Genomic DNA, 22,222 nt, shown 5'->3' on the forward strand with positions numbered 1-22,222 from the left:
AACGGATGGTGGGATCTGTCAAACGCTGCCTGAGAAAAGTTTTAGGACAGTCACAGTTGGATGAAGAAGGTCTCAGAGGCAAAGATGTTGTTGAATGACAAGTGATGTACGAGGGACGTCAACTTGAAATTAGGAGAGGCCTCAACCTCTGCTAATTTCAAGTTGCTGCCCCTCGTACATCACTTGTCATTCAACAACATCTTTGTCTCTGTACTTCCACCTCGACTGACCTCTCTGCCCAACCTCTTTGTCTTCCTGTCTGCCTGTGTCTGTCTATGTGCGGATGGATATGGATATGTGTGTGTGTGTGTGTGTGTGTGTGTGTGTGTGTGTGTGTGTGTGTGGGTGGGTGGGTGGGTGGGTGCGCGCCAGTGTGTACCTGTCCTTTTTTCCCCCTAAGGTAAGTTTTTCCGCTCTCGGGATTGGAATGACTCTTTACCCTCTCTCTTAAAACCCACATCCTTTCGTCTTTCCCTCTCCTTCCCTCTTTCCTGATGAAGCAACCATGGGTTGCGAAAGCTTGTAGTTTGTGTGTGTGTTTTTTGTCTCTGTCAACATACCAATGCTTTTGTTTGGTAAGTTATAGCACCTTTGTTTTTAGATATACTGTAATACTTACTTACAATGAACACATTACTGCACTGAAATTGTGCAGAAGTTATATATAAGTTGCTTCTACTGAGAAATTCATCAATGGAGTAGAAGGAGTTGGCCACCAATAAATCCTTTAGGCTTCTCTTAAACTGAATTTCATTGGTTGTTAGCTTTTTATGGCTGCTGGCAAGTTATTGAAAATGTGTATTCCTGAATAATACACACCTTTTTGTACCAGACTAAGTGACTTTAGATCCTTGTGAAGATTATTCTTGTTTCTGGTATTGATTCCATGAATTGAGCTGTTGGTTTGAAAAAATGATATATTTTTAATTACAAATTTCATTAAGGAATAAATATATTGGAAAGCAGTAGTTAATTTCCCTAGTTCCCCAAACAGGCTTCTGCAGGATGTTCTTGAGTTCACACCACATAAAGCTCTTACTGCACATTTTTGTGCCCGGAAAACTTTAGCTTGGCTTGATGAATTACGCCACAAAATAACCCCATATGACATTATGGAATGAAAGTAAGCATGGTATGCAAGCTTTTTTCATTTTTATATCTCCTATGTCTGACACAATTCGCATTGCAAATAGAGATTTGTTAAGACGCTTCAGCAGTTCCGTGGTGTGCTCCTCCCAGTTGAATTTATTATCAAGCTATAATACCAAGAATTTAACACTGTCCACTTCTTCTATCTGCTTGTCATCGTATGTTAGGCATATACTCTTGGGACACCCCTTACAAGTTCTGAACTGCATGTAGTGTGTTTTTTCAAAGTTCAGTGACAAAGAATTGGCTAGGAACCAGTGATTAATGTCCACAAATATTTTATTAGCTGACCTTTCTAAGACTAAACTTGATTTGCTATTTATTGCAATGTTTGTATCATCGGCAAACAAAAAGAACTTGGCTTCTGGTAATGTTACTGATGAAAGGTCATTGATATACACAAGAAAAAGTAAGGGCCCTAAAATGGAATCTTGTGGCACATGTAATTAGTTCCCAGTTGGATGATGCCTGATAGCTTGATACGTGTGTCTTTCCTAATAACACCCTTTGTTTCCTGCCAGAGATATAAGATTTGAACCATTTTGCAGCATTTCCTGTTACACTATAATATTCTAATTTACTTAAAAGGATATTGTGATTCACACAGTCAAATGCATTTGACAGATCACAAAATATACCAGTTGCCTGCAATTTTTTGTCTAATGAATTAAGCACATTTTCACTGTAAGTGTAGGTAGCCTTCTCAATATCAGAACCCTTTAGAAATCTGAACTGTGACTTTGACAGTATGTTATTTGAGATAAGATGGTTATAAAACCGATTATACATTACTTTTTCGAAAATTTTTGACAGTGCTGGCAAAAGTGAAATTGGACGGAAATTTGATGCTATTTTTTTTATCTCCCTTCTTAAACGGTGGCTTCACTTCAGCATATTTCAACCATTCAGGAAATACCACTGATAAACGACTGGTTACACAGATACATTAATATGTTACTTAACTCAGAATCACATTCTTTATTTACCTTTGTTGATATTTCATCCTGGGGTAGTGAGCGTCACATTCATCTTATGGAAGTTACTTGAAATGTCTGGTCTGAGGTATTCCATAGCAGCATCTACAGAACCTGACAACCCCATCTTGTCAGTAACAGTTATAAAATGTTTGTTAAAAAGTTCTGCAATACTATACACATCTGTCACATTTACTCTTAATGCTATTTGTCCCTCTTCATTTCTGGTTCTACTGGTCTCCTCCTTCACTATATCCCGTATAGTATTTATTTTGTTATCTGATATGACTATCTTTTCCTTGTAATAATTTGCTTTGATGTCCGTATTACAGTCTTCAATATTTTGTAGTATTTCTTGTAATGTGCTATAGCAGCAACACCGGAACTCTTTCGGATTGACAGATACAGTTTTTTTTTTGTTTTACAAGATACCCCTATTCCTTGAGTAATCCATGGCTTCTTTGTAGACTTTGCTCTAACATTGGTAAGTTTTGGGGGAAAACAGTGTTCAAATAAGGTAAGCTCTTTATTAGAAAAAGTGTTATATTTTTCATTCATGCCATGCCAGTGTGCTCCCTGCCGCCGTTGGATAAGCAGCTGCCAGCAGAAAGTCGTATACTCCTAGCTCACTTGTTTGTTACATAGTTTAATTTTTAATTTGTTTGCGTGTTTTTGATACTTGCATTGTTTATTCATAAATTTCGGGCGTATTATAGTATTTGAGAGTTGTAGCATCGCGTTTTAGTACATGAATAGTGTAAAATCGCGTAGTCTCCTTCCGCCACCGAGCAGTGCATTTACCAGGCAATCTTGTATTTTAATAACTGTTTAAATTTTGTGTTGATTTTTTTGTGCTCTCTGTAGATTAGTTCAGACGTTCTTTGCACAACAGTTTTTAGCATGGATAGGGGCTGCAACTGCTGTGTTCGGATGCAGGCTGAATTGGCATCCCTTCGCTCCGAGCTTCAGGCAGTGTTGGCTTAAGTTACACAGCTTGAGGCTGTTGCCAATGGGCATCACTGTGGGGGTCCGGATGGGGGTTTGTCGGGGACGGCCAGCTCGTACCACGCATCCCCCGATCGGACTACGACTGTGGCTGCCCAGGATACTGCCCACATTGAGGCTGATCCCTCACCTGGTAGAGTGGGAGGTCGTCTCGAGGTGTGACGGGGCGAAAGACATTCCGGAGGGCTGAACGGAAGGCCTCTCCAGTTAGTCTGATGAACCGGTTTCAGGCTCTGTCTCAGGCTGATACTGATCTTCAGCCGGATGTGGCTGCTTGTCCTGTTCCAGAGATTGCCCCTCAGTCTGCAAGATCCGGGCAGTCGCAGAGAGTCGGCTTACTGGTAGTTGGGAGCTTCAACGTCAGGCACGTAATGGGGCCCCTTAAGGATATGGCGGCAAGAGAGGGGAAGAAAACCAATGTGCACTCAGTGTGCATACCATTGGGAGTCATTCCAGATGTGGAAATGGTCCTTCTGGATGCCATGAAGGGTACAGGGTGCACCCATCTGCAGGTGGTCACTCATGTCGGCACCAATGATGTGTGTTGCTATGGATCGGAGGAAATTCTCTCTGGCTTCCGGCGGCTATCTGATTTGGTGAAGACCGCCAGTCTCGCTAGTGGGATGAAAGCAGAGCTCACCATCTGCAGCATCGTCTACAGGACTGACTGCGGACCTTTGGTACAGAGCCAAGTGGAAGGTCTGTATCAGAGGCTGAGACGGTTCTGCGACCGTGTGGGCTGCAGATTCCTCAACTTGCGCCATAGGGTGGTGGGGTTTCGGGTTCCGCTGGATAGGTCAGGAGTTCACTACACGCAGCAAGCGGCTACACGGGTAGCAGGGGTTGTGTGGCGTGGACTGGGTGGTTTGTTAGGTTAGATGGCCTCGGGCAAGTACAGAAAGGGCAAGAGCCTCAAAGGGTGCGGGGCAAAGTCAGGACATGCGGGGACCAAGCAGCAATCGGTATTGTAATTGTAAACTGTCGAAGCTGCGTTGGTAAAGTACCGGAATCTCAAGCACTGATAGAAAGCACCGAAGCTGAAATCGTTATAGGTACAGATAGCTGGCTGAAGCCAGAGATAAATTCTGCCGAAATTTTTACAAAGGCACAGACGGTGTTTAGAAAGGATAGATTGTATGCAACCGGTGGTGGCATGTTTGTCGCTGTTAGTAGTAGTTTATCCTGTAGTGACGTGGAAGTGGATAGTTCCTGTGAATTATTATGAGTGGAGGTTACACTCAACAACCGAGCTAGGTTAATAACTGGCTCCTTTTATCTACCTCCCGACTCAGCAGCATTAGTGACAGAACAACTGAGAGAAAATTTGGAATACATTTCACATAAATTTTCTCAGCATGTTATAGTCTTAGGTGGAGATTTCCATTTACCAGATATAGACTGGGACACTCAGATGTTTAGGACGGGTGGTAGGGACAGAGCATTGAGTGACATACTGAGTGCACTATCCGAAAATTACCTCGAGAAATTAAACAGAGAACCGACTGTTGGAGATAACATTTTGGACCTACTGATAACAAACAGACCCGAACTTTTCAACTCTGTAAGTCCAGAACAGGGAATCAGTGATCATAAGGCCGTTGCAGCATCCCTGAATATGGAAGTTAATAGGAATATAAAAAAAAAGGAGGAAGGTTTATCTGTTTAGCAAGAGTAATAGAAGGCAGATTTCAGACTACCTAACAGAGTAGTACAAAAATTTCTGTTCCGACACTGACAATGTTGAGTGTTTATGGAAAAAGTTCAAGGCAATCGTAAAATGCGTTTTAGACAGGTACGTGCCGAGTAAAACCGTGAGGGGTGGGAAAAACCCACTGTGGTTCAACAACAAAGTTAGGGAACTACTGCAAAAGCAAAGAGAGCTTCACTCCAAGTTGAAACACAGCCAAAACCTCTCAGGCAAACAGAAGCTAAACGATGTAAAAGTTAGCGTAAGGAGGGCGATGCATGAAGTGTTCAGTGAATTTGAAAGTAAAATTCTATGTACCCACTCGACAGAAAATCCTAGGAAGTTCTGGTCTTATGTTAAATCAGTAAGTGGATCAAAACAGCATATCCAGACACTCCGGGATGATGATGGAATTGAAACAGAGGATGGCACGCGTAAAGCTGAAATACTAAACACCTTTTTCCAAATCTGTTTCACAGAGGAAGACCGCACTGCAGTTCCTTCTCTAAATCCTCGCACAAACGAAAAAATGGCTGACATCGAAATAAGTGTCCAAGGAATAGAAAAGCAACTGGAATCACTCAACAGAGGAAAGTCCACTGGACCTGACGGGATACTAGTTTGCTTCTACACAGAGTACGTGAAAGAACTTGCCCCCCTTTCTAACAGCCGAGTACTGCAAGTCTCTAGAGGAACGGAAGGTTCCAAATGACTGGAAAAGAGCACAGGTAGTCCCAGTCTTCAAGAAGGGTCGTCGAGCAGATGTGAAAAACTATAGACCTATATCTCTGACGTCGATCTGTTGTAGAATTTTAGAACATGTTTTTTGCTCGAGTATCATGTCGTTTTTGGAAACCCAGAATCCACTCTGTAGGAATCAACATGGATTTCGGAAACAGCGATCATGTGAGACCCAACTCGCTTTATTTGTTCATGAGACCCAGAAAATATTAGATACAGGCTCCCAGGTAGATGCTATTTTCCTTGACTTCCGGAAGGCGTTCGATACTGTTCCACACTGTCGCCTGATAAACAAAGTAAGAGCCTACGGAATATCAGACCAGCTGTGTGGCTGGATTGAAGAGTTTTTAAGCCAACAGAACACAAAATGTTGTTATCAATGGAGAGACGTCTACAGACGTTAAAGTAACCTCTGGCGTGCCACAGGGGAGTGTCATGGGACCATTGCTTTTCAAAATATATATATAAATGACCTAGTAGATAGTGTCGGAAGTTCCATGCGGCTTTTCGCGGATGATGCTGTAGTATACAGAGTAGTTGCAGCATTAGAAAATTGTAGCAAAATGCAGGAAGATCTGCAGCGGATAGGCATTTGGTGCAGGGAGTGGCAACAGTGCAGGGAGTGGCAACTGACCCTTAACATAGACAAATGTAATGTATTGCGAATACATAGAAAGAAGGATCCTTTATTGTATGATTATATGATAGCGGAACAAACACTGGCAGCAGTTACTTTTGTAAAATATCTGGGAGTATGCGTGCAGAACGATTTGAAGTGGAATGATCATATAAAATTAATTATTTGTAAGGCGGGTACCAGGTTGAGATTCATTGGGAGAGTCCTTAGAAAATGTAGTCCATCAACAAAGGAGGTGGATTACAAAACACTCGTTCGACCTATACTTGAGTATTGCTCATCAGTGTGGGATCTGTACCAGATCGGGTTGACGGATGAGATAGAGAAGATCCAAAGAAGAGCGGCGCATTTCGTCATAGAGTTATTTGTTAACCGTAATAGCGTTACGGAGATGTTTAGCAAACTCAAGTGGCAGACTCTGAAAGAGAGGCGCTCTGCATCGCAGTGTAGCTTGCTCGCCAGGTTTCGAGAGGGTACGTTCCTGGATGAGGTATCGAATATAATGCTTCCCGCTACTTATACCTCCTGAGGAGATCACAAATTTAAAATTAGAGAAATTCTAGCTTGCACGGAGGCTTTACGATAGTCGTTCGTCCCGCGAACCATATGCGACTGGAACAGAAAAGGGAGGTAATGAGAGTGGCATTTAAAGTGCCCTCTGCCACACACCGTTGGGTGGTTTGCAGAGTATAAATGTAGATGTAGATGTAGCACTGTAAACATCAGTCCAGTGAATGTCTCTGAGGAGTGTCCTAAAATAGTCAATATATGGTGTGAGTAGCAATTTCCCTAAACCACTTGAGGCAAATGCCGGGATGGTTCCTTTGAAAGGGCGTAGCTGATTTCCTTCCCGTCCCTTCCTTAATCCAACGGGACTCATGAGCTTGCTGTTTGGTCCCCTCTGCCAAATCAACAAACTGATCTATCCTTGTCATAATATTGTCATCATTTCAACGTGGATTTTCCATTGTTTCGTTTAATATCTGTTCTTTACCTACTTCATCATAGAACAAAATTAGTTTTATACTATTAATATATTATTTTTAATAACTTGTGATTGTTTTGCCCCATGCAATGCGGAAACTGTAAGCCCTAGATACAGAATGAATAGGACATGTTTTGTGGGAAATTTAATGTAGTTTAATTTTTTGCTAGTAAACATTTTTGCTAAAAAATTCAAGAAATACATGAAACATTTACCTTAAACATCCCCACCACAACCATCACCACCATCACACCCACCCCAACACTCTCACCCCACCAGTCACAGTTTTTTGTGTGTTGCTCATGGCACTCCCCCCTACCACAGTACAAAAAATTTCTGACCACACAAATTTTTTCCCCTGATTTTTCCACCGTAGACTAGAGTACATAATGGTTTGGACAAGGCAATTCAAAGACTGGAGGGAGGCAAGTGCATACCACTTCCAGTAAGACCAAGTCCAGTAAAGATCATTATTGTTGAAACTAACCATTACATTGAAAAGAACTTTACCTTGCTACTTTATAGAAGTAGCCTCTGGTGGCTTTCTGTGAATGTATAATTTGACTTGCCCTAAGATCTATATGACTGCATTTACAGAACATGATATTTGAACTATTTATCTATTGTAAGATGTACATATTTATACATATTTATTCATATAATATTAAAGGTAAGATGGTTCAATGCATACGTACATGTTACGTGCCCCACTTAGCCACAGATTAATATACAAGCATCTTTTATACTCAATCAGAGGTGGGTACTTTGCAGGTTTAAAATTTGGATTTTCTTCCAGTATGTGTCAGGTTGTTTGTTTTTCAGGATGTGATAGTGAAACTTGGGCATTGTGGTGGGCAGTGATCTTACCCGTGTTGTGTCCAGGCATTGCGAACGTCAAAGTTTTGAGTCTGAATAGTGCTGGTCTTTTTGATATCGGTTTTCTAAAGCCCTAGTCAGATATGTTATTATGAATTGGTAGCTGAGGGTTATTGTTAATCTTGTGGTGCTCTCTAAGGAGTCCCTTTTTGTGCCATGCCTTAGTTGATGCTATGTGGCTCAAGGATGGTAACGATGTGATAAGGGTGGATTTTATTGTGCTGCTGATAGTTTGCATAGTGCAATTAGTACCACATCAATTTTGTTTGTATACCAGCTACATTGCGCAACAAAATTCAAGGACTTTTTTGAGGCCATGCGATTTTCTCCCTTTGTGACCCAGAGGTTTGAAATCTTGCTCAAAGGTGCCTTCATCTTTTCTCTGTAATAATGTGACATCACCTCAGGCTCAGCGACACTTCAAGCAGAAACTATTGACACATGAATCACACATCTGTGTGAGATTAATGGTAGGTTAATGATATCTCATTGACATCACATTTCACCACAATTCTTCCCATTGCCATTGTGGATGGGTCACTCTGTGAGAAGGTCATCAGACTTCGCTTTACCTACCCATTTCACTCCTTCTCTTGAAGACTGTGTGACAGATATCAGAACTGCAATGCCCAGGATGGAAATCGTGCTGTTTTCTAATGGCTGACTAATGACAGTGGCTGCTCAGAGTCATCACGAAAATGCCTCAGGAGGTGCAAAAAGAGTGTGAATGAAAATACTCATTGCCTTGTGGCATTAATTTCTACACATTTTGCAGTTGAAAACAACAGTTTGTTGTGTGATAAGCAACAGGATGACGATCTTGACAAACTTTGACACTGCTGACATCCCTGGACAATTCAACCCTTCTCTAACGGCACTAAGCATGATCTCACCCATTTGGAGTGCAGCGTCACTGCAATTTTTGCTCTGGTATACATGATGGAATCACTGGGGACTGTATCCAAGAAAATGCGTTCCCACAGGGCTCTGTATGGAGCATTCCACTTTTTTTAGTTTCTATAAGTGGCCTAGCAGCAGCTGTAGGGCCGCCAGTGTTGCCCTCCTTATATGCTGCCGATTTCTGCAATTGTTTCAGTTCACCATTGGTGATGCTGAAGACCAACTACAGGGAGCCATTCAGAATGCGCAGTCATGGGATCTCACCCACAGGTTTCATTTCTCTGCCAACAAGACCTGCGTTTTGTACTTCTATCGGCGACGGACAGTCCATCCTGACCCTGCGCTTCTTCTTGATGGCCATCCACTGCAGGTAGTCGAAACGTATCGCTTTTTAGGACTGGTTTTCGACGCCCGGCTAACATGGCTCCCCCACATTCGTCAGTTTAAGCAAAATTGCTGGCGGCATCTTAACGCCCTCCGCTGCATGAGCTACACCACCTGGCGGGGTCGGGGGTGGGGGGGAGGGGGGTGGGGGGGCTGATCACTCTACATTGCTGCGGCTCTACAAAGCCCTACTTCATTCACAACTTGCCTATGGGAGTGTAGCGTATGGTTCGTCAGCGCCCTCAGCATTCAAGTTGCTAGCCCCTGTGCACCACTGTGGGGGCTGTCTAGCGACGGGCACTTTTCGAACGAGTCCAGGAGGCTGGAGTCCCTCCATTGCACATCAGGCGCCGCCGACTGCTCGCCCACTATGCAGCGCATGCCCATAGCTTGCCTCAGCATCCGAATTACTGTCTTTTGTCCCCAAACACAGTGGTTCATCTCCCGGAATGGCGGCGTCAGTCAGGGATAACGATCGCTGTTCGTGTCCATTCCCTGTAGTCTGAACTCAGTCATTTTCTGTACAGCGTTTCGTGCGGGTCCATGCACATATGCCTCCGAGGTGTATGCCTCAGCCGATACTATAGCTGGACCTTTTGCTATTCCATACGGACTCTGTTTCTCCTGAGGCACTCCACAGTCACTTTTCATAGATCTATGACACATCCCAGGGTTCTGAAGTCATCTACACTGATGGGTCACTGGTTGATGGTTGCATAGGCTTTGCGTATGCTCACTCGGTGCATATTAAACAGTGCTCCTTGCCAGATGGCTGCAGTGTCTTCACTGCCGAGCTGGTGGCCATCTCTCATGCCCTTGAGCATATTTGTTCCTGCTCCGGTGTGTCCTACCTGGTCTGCAGTGATTTGCTCAGTGGTTTACAGGCCATTGATAAGTGCTACCCATGTCATCCTCTGGCAGCAACTATCCAGGAGTCGGTTTATGCCCTCGAACGATCTGGTATATCACTAGTCTTTGTATGGACCCTGGGGCATGTTGGAATCCCAGAAAATGAGCTCGTTGACAGGCTGGCCAAACAGGCCACGCGTAAGCTGCTTCTGGTGATTGGAATACCCAAACCTGACATCCAATCAGTGTTAGCCACAAGGGTTGCAGGATTTGGGATGCTGAATGGTGTAGATTGGTTACGCTCACTAAACACCATACCATCAAGGAGAGCACAACTCATTGGAAGTCTTCTCTGCAGGCTCCTCACAGGGACTCTGTGGTCCTCTGCTGCCTTTGCATCGGCCGCACTTGGCTGGCTTCTCTGGCGTGAGGCCCCACCATGTTGTCTCTGCAGCTCCCGTTTGACAGTGGTCCACCTTTTGATGGACTGTCCACATCTAGCCACTCTAATACGAAATTTTAATCTCCCTGACTCCCTTCCTTCGATTTTAGGAGACAATGCCTCCACAGCTAACTTTGTTTTACAATTTCTATGTGACACTGGTTATTATTCTTCGGTTTAAATTTTAGTTTCTGTACTTTGTCTCCCAGTGCTCTCTATCCTAGTACTTTTAGGTTAGAGACTTTAAAGTGTTGCAGAGTGGCTGGCTCATCCTTTCTTATCCTCATGATTAGCCGTCCCAGGACATCTGCTCTTCTGCCTGTTTCTTGTATGTTTGTGCTTTTCTTGTGTTCTTTTGTCCCTAGTGTGTTCAGCTTTGTGTTTTTTCTTTTTTGGTTTGCCCATCTAGAACTCCTGTGGTGTGTCCTGTTTGTTTTCCGTTTTATCCCATGGACTTAGTTCAATAGACCAAGGGACCGATGACCACGTAGTTTGGTCCCTTTAAACGTCAAACCAACCAACCAGCTGGGGACTGTTCAAAATGTAAATCCAAAGCAGAAAAAGGTGTTAATGCTTTTGAAATCCTCCTTTCCTCACCCTCCTGTGGTGTGAGCATGGGATATTTGTTCGGCAAAACCCTCTGTGGCACCCATGCATCTTTTTTGGACACCTTAAACATTTCCTTGTACAGAAACTGGCCATTCACTGCTCCATAAGAGCCACCGGGATAAGCAACTGTTCATACACCACTCAGGCTTCGCATGCTGCCAGCAATGCTGCTGCAGCAGCGTTTTGGCGCTACACTGCTACTTTGTTTTGTTGCACAAATCAATTTCAGGACAAAGAAAGGAAAAAAGTTCAAATTTTAAGGCTATTCTTATTGATTTAAATGAATTCTTAATAACAGATGATTCCAGCTCCAAAATTAATGACATCGTGATATCAATGGCCAAAGCTACAGATATGAAATTGATGTAGGCCTGAGTGATGTTGTTCCAGATGTTTTGTATGAATCGGGCAGTTTCTCAATTTCGACCCATGAAATCTCACACACTTTAATTTCAGTTGGGTTTAAGTCAGAGCTGTTGGCAGGCCATTCCATAACTGAGATATCCGGTGTATTGAGACAATCATGGATGGGCCAGGTGATGTGAGCCTGAACATTGCCCTGCATCAGTGTTAAGCATGGTCCAAACACTGCAGCCTCCAGAATGACGCACAGCTCCACTATCTTGTCCCACTAGCATTGGACATTTAATCGTGGAGGCGTCACTATGATGAGAGGTGTTTGCCTGTTTAATCTAATGCCCATCCAAACCATTGCACATTAGCCCGTGTATGCTGACTGTGTGGAAATGAAATCCCACTGTGCTAACAAATGCAACCTGGCAACACAATGTGCACATGTAAAATTAGGCATCTCCATTGATGTTTACAGGTGAATATGTGTTTCCCGCAACCATTTAAACTGTTTGCCCTGATAACTCTTGACCAGTAGGAGCAGCATTGCAGTTGCTAGAATTGTGCTGTTACTGTCGGTCTCAGATTGCCTGCCACCCAATATCTTGAACCTCCCATAGTGTGGTCACATTACATTGTATTGTATTGTAAGGCAAAGCCTTTGTCCCATAGTCTTTGCAGCACCCTCCCTACCATCATCTGTCACACAAGCACATTCCCAATGTGTTGCCGTGATGAGCCATCTCGAGACAGAGTAGCAGTCTGCCTAACCTCTGTGGAAGATGGCTATCAGCTAGAATGGTTATTATGGATGAGGTGTATCCCTTCATAGTTCTTCTGAGTAACTAATCTTTTGCCCAAGTCTTCGTCCCCCCTCTTTCCCACGGAGTACAACTGAGAATATACTGTTCAAAAGTTATTTATCATCTTTATTATGTTCTAACTGTTTTGGTGTTAGAAACAAAGCCTGTGTCATAACATAACAAAATACCCACCAACTTTTGTTTAAATTAGTTTGGAAGACCTTGACACATTGGCTGTGCTGTAATCACATCAGGAGGAAAAGTGTTTGCTGTTGGAAAAACCAGGATGTAGTTGAAAATGTATCTTTACAATGAACAGACATCAAGTATGGTGCATTAAAGTTTAAAACTAATATTAAAGTATGTATATTCTCAAAAAAATTTCAATGAGAGTGATGGTAAACAAGGAAAAGGGTGATTCAAATCAGTGTTTCAAAAACAGGGTCTTTTTGTTAGCTGCATAGAATAACAGCTTCCTCCTCCTCCCACGACCACCACCACATTATTTATGTATTTTTACAAGAATGTTTTGCCTTACTATTTATTTATATGCCTTAGTTTGGACCAAGATAAACTCATCTTTGACCTTGTGAATATATGTAGTTCTTTACTTCTGTAATGATTATGATATCACTGCTGTGTTTAAAGAAAGATAACATGAATCCTAAACCTTGAATAGCAACAAGTTAGAGGACTGAAATAATTTTCACCATTTTGTGTACAGAGAAAGGAATAACAGGATGTGAATTATCGTTGCAAATGTAATACAAGGAAAATAATTTGTATTTACTATTTATCTGCTTTGTGATTTTGTACTATGAGACCTGCTTGAAAAGTCTGTGCAAAGTCCGAGAGATGCACCACTGGCGCATATTGAGGTCATGTTTACTTAGTAGCATCTTTGGAAAGAACGCACTCCAAGTTTCAGCCATATTGGTCTATTTCTTTGTGTTTGGCATTCGCGTGAATCAAGGAAGTTGAGTAATTATCAAAAAATGGACAAAAAAGAATTTTGTGTGGTGATTAAACATTACTTTATAAAAGGCAAAATGCCTCAGGAGACTAAAGAAAAGCTTGATAAACATTACGGTGACTTTACACCTTTGATTAGAACAATTTATAAATGGTTTTGAAATTTTCGGTGTGGCCATATGGGCACAACTAATCCTGAACGTTCTGGACACCCTGTGGAGGTTACGACTCCAGAAATCATTGATTAAATCCATGATATGGTGATGGATGACAGAAGTGTTACGATGTATGAGATTGCTAGTGCTGCGGGCATCTCAAATGAACGAGTACATAACAGTTTGCATAAACATTTGGACATGAGAAAGCTATCCGCAAGATGGCTTCTGCCATTGCTCACGTTTGACCAAAACAGAATCATGTGAAGTGTTGCAATGATGGTTTACAGCTGTTCAGGAAGAATCCGCAGGACTTTAAGTGTTGTTTTGTCACTGTCGATGAAACATGGGTACATTACTATACTCCTGTGACCAAACAACAAACTTAACAATGGGCTACCAAGGGAGAATCTGCAGCAAAAAAGGCAAATACCATTCCTTCGGCCAGAAGTTATGGTGACTGTCTTTTGGGGTTCACAAGGAATAATCCCCATCAACTATCTGGAAAAGGGTAAAACTATTACAGGTGCATATTATTCATCATTATTGGACCGTTTGAAAACCGAGCTGCAAGGAAAACGCCTGCGATTGGACCGCAAAAAAGTCCTTTTCCATCACGACAGTGCACCAGCACACACCTCAGCAGTTATGGTTGCAAAATTAATGGAAATAGGATTCCAACTCGTTTCACATCCCCCCTATTCTCCAGACTTGGCTCCCTTGGACTACTATTTGTTCCTCAATATGAAGAAATTGCTGGTGGGAGAAAGATTTTATTCAAACAAGGAGGTGATTGTAGCAACTAATAGCTATTTTGCAGACTTCGACAATTCCTATTATTGAGAATGGATCAACAAATTAGAACAGCATTAGACGAAGTGTATAAGTCTAAAAGGAGACTATGTTGAAAAATAAAAAAAGGTTTACCCCAAACACATAAGTAGTTTCTGTTTTTGCACAGACTTTTCAAATGCCCCTCGTAATTCTATTATGGTGTAGTAAAATTAGATAGTGACGTTAACTCTTTACTTTTTTTCAGCAAGGGAGATGTGGAAGAAGCATTTGGAAGACAGTTCAGTCACAGAAAATTTCATCCCAAATACAACTAGAGTTGAGGAAACAGCACACTGTTCAGAGAAATTTCTTGAAATGTCAAATTCTGGTCAGTATCTTTTGGCACATATGAGGGAGACTTCAAGAATTTCCCCTGGATCAGATGGTTCATCCTCTTTATCAGATAATAGTCATCAGCTCAAAAGCAGTTGTAAGAGAGGTCAACTTTCAAATTCAAATAATGAGGAACAAACAAATTCAAAGAATGCGATTGATTACAATATTGATATGGACATACACTTAAGGAAGAAAAAGAAACAACGAACAAGTGGCGGAAAACCACAAATATATGATGACGCACTTGACATAAGCGAACACCATACTCAGACGAGAAGAGAAGGAGAGATGAGTAATAGCATGGAATCATCAGATACCAGTTTTTCCAAAAAGAGAACACCAGAACATAAACTCAAGAAGAAGAAATATGCAGTAATAAAGCAGGATTTATTTGATATAACATCACCTACTGTTTTAAATCAGACGAAGCAACTTATGAAAGATATTTTGAAGAAGACTGGTAAACTTGATGTAGATCCAGAAACCACCAAGAGTTGTGACCAACCAAAAATATTTGAATCAAGATCAAGTGCAGACTCTATTTTGAATGTGAGACCAAAAAATACATTGAGGAAGAAGGTGTCAAGGCCTCATGGGAAAAATCCGTATGAATCTTTGATGGGTACCAGCAATAACGTTGATCCTATAGCTGAATTAGAAAATAAAACTGGAAATGTTTCTTCAGGATCAGCTAGTAGCATTGCTCCAGTACCTAAAAATGTCAGATACAATTTTAAGCAGATACATCTGAAGCATGGTATGTTTGACTCAGTAGTTGAGAATCCTGTTGCTGAGGATTCTGTTCGGAACATGCAGGCGAATGATACATGTACCAATGAGCAACAGAATAAAGACATTTCTGCACAAATGGATGTTCGGAAAGCTCCTGCATCAGCCAAAATTGTTGGCAAAAGAAACAAAAAACATTTTCCGCCCAATTACTCTGAATCAGTTATTGGAAATAATGATGGCAGTGCTGAGCAAAATATTGAGAATCAGAACAATGATATTGCCTTGGCTGAGAATTATGCCGAAAATACATTGGCAGCTAGTATTTCTGCAGAAATGGATGTTCTGAAAGCTCCTGCATCTGCTAAAATCGTTGGCAAAAGAAACAAAAAACATCTTCAGCCTAATTACTCTGAATTGGTTGTTGGAAATAATGATGAAAGTGCTGAACAAAATATTGAGAAGCAGAACAATTATATTGCCTTGGCTGAGAATTATGCAAAAAATACATTTGCAGGTAGTATTTCTGCAGAAATGGATGTTCTGAAAGCTCCTGCATCTGCTAAAATTGTTGGTAAAAGAAACAAAAAACATCTTCAGCCCAATTACTCTGAATTAGTTGCTGGAAGTAATGACAAAAGTGCTGAGCCCACTGTTGAGAAACAGCACAGTGATATTGCCTTGGACGAGAATTATGCCCAAAATGGATTGGCAGCTAATACAAAGGATAGTGTAGAAGTTTCTGCCACAAATTTATTTATAATGAAGGTACTTGGTAAGAAAATTGATCCAGTGTCACCACACACATTCGAGCTTTCAGGAATGCAGGGGGATTCACATAAAAATCACAACTTAGAAGGTAGTAGACAAACAAATGATGGGGACTATAACCACTCAGTTGATAAATTAGTTAAAAGAAAAGCCTTCCATGGCCTTAAACGTACCTCTGAATATGATTGTCACACGTTACCTGAATTTGGGAGACCCATGGAATCACCTAGTTATTCTCTTACAATCTCTAAATTCAAACCAAAAATTACATCTTCTAAGATCGTTGTGGATAAAGATGAGATTATAGAACAGTGTCCACCTACTCTGGCTGCACTTCAGCAAGAGGCAACATCTAACATGTTAAAAGTAACTCATAAAGAGAAACAAACGTATCAGTCAGATAACCCCATTGCTCACCAGCCAAGATTTTCAGATCATGAGTGTGAGGAAACTAACTGTAAGGAAAGAAAGAAATGTTATAATAGTGTTTATGACAACACTCTGTCATCAGATTTAACATTTGATCCAGACAATGTACCACATTCAACAATGGTGAAATCAAGCAGTAAGAAGGAACATCCACCTTCTGCCATGCACAAAATAGAGACTAAAACGAGAAGGAGCCTGGCAGCTTCATTTCTGGAGTTAGTGCATGTTTCCACAGAAAGTAGTGAAACAGTTAGTTCAGGGACAGAGAAAGCAGGTATCAGAAATAATAATTTCACATTAAATGGCAGGGAAAGTGGAAACGAACCAACTATTGAAAATAAAATAAATGTCAATGGAATGAAATACAGTGAATTAGAAACAAATGAGCATCACTCAAATACTGTAAGGAAAGATGCCAGTTTTGCTAACAAAATTCCTGTGCCAGAAAACTTACATGCTGTGTCAGACCACAAACCCATTACAGAAAGCATTCCCTCAAACGTTTTGAATTTCCTAACATCAAACTACAGGACATCAGAACAGTCTGCTTGTGATAACGATGTTAGTCAAGTGTTGGGACATGTGAGAAACAAAACCAAAAGCTTGGCAAAAAGTAGATCCTTAAATTCTCAAGACGAATTAATCAATGCAGACAGTAAAAATGAGAAGAAAAAGCAAGGAAACAATAAAAGTGCTCCTGGTGAACTTACAAACTCTCCTGATCATATTGTATTCCAAAAAATGGGGTGTGATACCAAACAGAGTGTATCTTTGCCTTGTATGGGAAGCATTTCTTCATACTCTACTAGTAAAGCACAAGAAAAGTGTCAAAGTCATGCTGAAATTGACCAGATATCTCCATTTAACACATTTGCTCAGAAAATTTGTAATTCAGAAGTTGAAGAGCTTAATCTGAGAAAGAGTGACAAAGCAAGTTTGAGAGCTGAGAGCAGAAAGTCTTCAAATTATTCGTATGTGGCAGTTTCATCTAGTAAATTGATTGAGACAGATGTCTCAACCAGCAAAAAAGGCAGTAACGTGAGGAGTATCACCAAAATGACAGGTGCTTCCATAGAAAATAAAACTGATTATGCAGTAGCATCTAATTTTAGTGAGGAACACTGTACATCGAAAGGAACACCAGAATTAAGAGAATTATCTTCTCCTTTTCTGTCAGCATCTCATATAAATAAAACATCTCACAAGGAAAACTTCTCCTTGAGCATTAGAAACAGCAGTGAAGTAAGAAAAAATGTGAACAAAAATTCAACAGCTAACAATGTGTCAAATGCAAAAATTGTTAACTCAGATTCACCTCGTTTCTCTAAAGCAAATAATGGTAAAGGGCATGATGAGTACTTGAAAGACAGTTTCCACAGAAACAGGCAAACCGAAAATGAGAAACAAAGTTTTTCTGACACCCAACCACAACTGACAGATGATGATGATGATGATGATGATGATGATGATGATGCAAACGGTGCAGAAGGAAGGACTTCAGTGGTTATCGGAGGGTTAAGAGAATTGACTACACCTCCTCGCTCAGCATCTCAGATAAATACATCTCACAAGGAAAACTTCTCGCCGAACACTGAAAACAGCAGTAAAGCGAGAAGTAAGGAAAACAACAAAAATTCAATAGTTAACCCTCTTTCAAATGCTAAAATAATTCACTCAGTTTCATATGGTCTGTCTAATGCAAATAATGATAAAACGCCAAATGATGACCACTTCAAAGACAGTATAAATAGAAACAGCCAAATGAGAAGTGAAAGACGAAGCTATGTGGACGTCCATCCACAACCAATGGTAGATAATGATGCAGATGGTACAGAGGAGGAGAGACGAGTGATTAACAAAGTGCCTCCAGAGGAAAGTAAATGTATTATTCACCAAAAAAAATCAGATCTCAAGCAAACTCATGGTAAAACAACAGTACACGCTCGTTTCTTGATTGACGGTGAACCATATCACAAACCTAAACTGGCACGTCCAAAGCCTTGGATTAATCAGAGATTTTATAATCATATTTTACCAAAATTTGACAGAAAATTTGGTCTCAATGGTAGTGTAAAGTGCGAAGAGTTTGTAAAAGTACTTTGTACCGAAGTTACGGCTTGCATTCGTGAAAGAAAAAATTGGGATGTGCATGTATACAGTGTACAAAAGTTACTCAGAAAATACTTATCAGTAAACACTTATGCACACTACCTTATATTTGGGGAAAAATATTTACCAGATGAGTTTGTTTTCAAGGTGGGTCTGACATATGAAAAGCATTATAGAAATAAATGAGAATATTTGATGTATTTGATATATAATAGACTAATTACTGTAAGTCTGAGGATTTTTGAGTACCAGATCAAAATAAGGAGTGGCCAGTGGTTGTGTGGTCAAATCTCATAAGTGTTATCTCAAAGGAATTAATCAATTAAGAGGAAAATTGTGTCCTGGTATCATTCTTGGGTTAATTTGTTAATAACAGTTCTAAACTGTATATTACTTAGCATATTTTATATGTAATTTAATCATAACAGTAAGTATATAATACCTCATTGGTTCTATGTGTATGTAAATAGAGCCAAAAAAATATTTATTTACATTGTACATTTATAACAATTGTTAATACATTCAACACCTTATGTGGCCATTCACTTGAATTAAAAATTATTGTAGTTCTGTAGTTATTTATATTATATACAAATATTGTTTCAGATGCATTGTATAGTGCAAGATTTTGTGATGTATTATATTATGAATAGTAATACCGAGCTGTCACATTGTACATGACAAGGGAGTGGTCAAGACGTGTCATAAGCAATCCTGTGTTGAAATTTGTTAGTAAATTTTCCAGAAAAATCCATGTGCAATATTTCAGCTGTTGGCTTGCACTGGAAGTTGCAAAAAAAAATTATGAAATATGACTTTTCACACGTGGGTTCCGCACCTGAAACTATCTAAGCTTACATTCCTGAAATCTATGGAACCCACAGAAAGTGGTCTCTGGGATTTGGAAAGAGGTTGGATATGCATTACACATAATTAAATTGTGATACAGTGAAATGACTTTACTATTTCAGTGCCAATTTTAACTATCAACTTAACATTGTGAACTAAAACATCAAATTTGAGTTTCTCTGCAGGTATTCTTCAGTGGAGTAGAAATAGTTGCCTAACAGAAAGTTCTTTCACTCTTCAGCTCCACCAGCTGATCAGATGACATTCAATGTGCTCTGGTTGTTGATAGTGTATGTACCCAACTACCTGTAAATTAAGGCTGTGATCTATATGTAGTTCTAAAATGTAACAATACGTTCTGCTTCTTGGATTTCATTGTTTGAGAACCCTATTTTCATAGCTTGTGGAGTTCTACAAGCACTGAAGTGTATGTACTGGGTCTGCCATTTAGCTGTGACCCATTTACTGCTGTTTTTTGAATATGGAGACTGGACTACTTTTCATTCCTATACTTGTATCATTTGTAAAAAGGACGAAATCTGCATCTTATGAAACAACAAGTAGAAGATCGTTTATATATGTCAGAAACAAGAGAGGACCGCAAATTGAACCTTGTGGTAAACTGCTCTCTTAAAATTCTGAGTGCCTGTTGTCATCTGATTGACATGGAACTGCAGCTCATTGCTTTCTGTCATTCAGATACGAAAAAAACCACAAACCTGCCATCTCTGACTTTCCATAATATTTTAACTTTTGTGTTAGGATATTGTGGTTCACACAGTCAAAAGCTGTGACTAGGAGGTTGCACCTGGCTATCTGACCTATCTCCAGACACATCTTGGGCCTGGAATAGAATTGTCTTGATGAGTCCCACTTTGAATTAAACCCCAATGATCAGCAAAGCATTGTCTGGGGACACCACAGACAGAGTGGATATCAACGTGACTTGTCGCCTGGCATATGGCCTGACAGCCAGGAGGGGTGGTCTGTGGTGCCAATTTTCCCCCACCCTAGCAGAATCCCTTTGGGTACCATCAGCAGCACCCTTACATCACAGCAGTTTGTCAAAAATATTCTACGCCCTGTTTTGTGACCCTACAAGATGAGCCATCTTGGGCTTCCCTTTCAGCAAGATAATTTCCTCCCGCACATGGCAGCAAGGTCACTGTATCTCCCCAATCGAGAATATTTAGAGTAGGGGTTGGCAAGTAATTTTAGATGGAGTCTGGATACTTTCAAATATTTTTATCGAGGTCCAGAAGAGAAACCTCATATTCCTTACTAACCTTTTATTTTAATTTTCACTCACAAAATAATATGAAATACATTAAAGAGGCATATTTGTATTCAAAAGTCCAGAAAAATCTCGTATTCCATACTATTTTTTTACTTTAATTTTCACTCTCATACTAACATGGAATACAACACAGATATATTTGTATTAAAAAATCCAGAAAAAAAATCTCTGTATTATTTTTTATTTCGATTTTCCCTCACAAAATATGAAATACAAGAAATAGGCATATTTGCATAAAAATCAATGAGAGAAATTACATTTGTGGTCTTGAGCCAGTTTAAACAAAAGTTCAGGTGGGGAGCAACTTATGCGAGTAGTGTCTTTAAGGTGGGCAGCTGTTAATCTAGAGCGGCATTTGTTCTTCAAAAAATTCATTTTTGAAAGTGAAATTTCATATGGGAAACATTCCACGTGGGAAAAATATATATAAAAAGCAAAGATTCTGTAATTTACCAAACGAGAAAGCAATGGTATGTTGACACACATACATTCAAGCTTTCGCAACCCAAGGTTGCTTCATCAGGAAAGAGGGAAGGAGAGGGAAAGACGAAAGGATGTGGGTTTTAAGGCAGAGGGTAAGGAGTCATTCCAATCCTGGGAGTGGAAAGACTTACCTTAGGAGGAAAAAAATAGATATACTCAATAATATGTAACTTACTTCCAAACCATAACAAAATTTTTTTTACCACATTCAACACTACCGCTGCTATAAAAGCCACCATTCCCAGTTTTCAAACATTTCTCGTGTAACCTCGTGAATACTACTTCACAGCTTCAGTTCCTTTCACATATTAAACAACCATTTCAGCTAGTTCTAACAACTTTCGCTTTATTTCCATTCCCATTTTCCCCACATCAGCGATCATTTTTTAGCAGCTTCCCACAGGTTTTAACATTATTATTCTTTCATCTGACAATTGTTAGCCTCAGTTTCATAATCTGCCACCACATAACCAGCCCTTTTAATACATTTACACGCAGTTTTTTCTGAAATTTTCCCAAATTTCTTCACCCTTTAACGTGTTTTGGAGGCAATACAACTACCTAACCTTTGTTTACCAACCTAAGTTCACCACAGGATCAACATAGCTCAGCTTTAACCAACACTTTTTTGACCTTTTACACACTGGAACTCCAGTTGCTTTCTAGTTCACCTTTATCTCTCCCCATATATTTTTATTTCATTTTTATTTTAGCCTTATGCTACACTTCCTACCTTCTAAATACCATGTCACCCTCACAACATCCCCACAACGACCCCATTAAGTTTTATTTACATTCCCTCCACAAACATGCCTTCGCCCTAGCCAGATTAAGCTCCCATATTTTATTTACTCAGGCTTTTCTGA

The 22,222-nt window shown here is 40.3% G+C and overlaps 1 protein-coding gene across 11 annotated transcripts in view; it reads left to right on the top strand.

Annotated features, from left to right (window-relative positions):
- The window catches only part of LOC126326043 (uncharacterized), a 58,596-nt gene extending 37,564 nt beyond the window's left edge, over nucleotides 1-21,032 (top strand). For 6 of the 11 annotated variants that reach the window (XM_049995500.1, XM_049995525.1, XM_049995508.1 and 3 more), the window contains one exon: nucleotides 14,559-21,029. In XM_049995500.1, the coding sequence (XP_049851457.1) occupies nucleotides 14,559-18,913 (4,355 nt within the window). In that variant the 3' untranslated portion in view covers nucleotides 18,914-21,029. Of the gene's footprint in view, nucleotides 1-9,306; nucleotides 9,325-14,558 lie in introns of those variants that run through there. The other 5 variants (XM_049995541.1, XM_049995544.1, XR_007560495.1 and 2 more) reach the window with 4 other exon arrangements.
- The last annotated feature ends 1,190 nt before the right edge of the window (nucleotides 21,033-22,222 follow it).

Source organism: Schistocerca gregaria, chromosome 2, assembly GCF_023897955.1.
Source record: "Schistocerca gregaria isolate iqSchGreg1 chromosome 2, iqSchGreg1.2, whole genome shotgun sequence".
Lineage (NCBI taxonomy): Eukaryota > Metazoa > Arthropoda > Insecta > Orthoptera > Acrididae > Schistocerca > Schistocerca gregaria.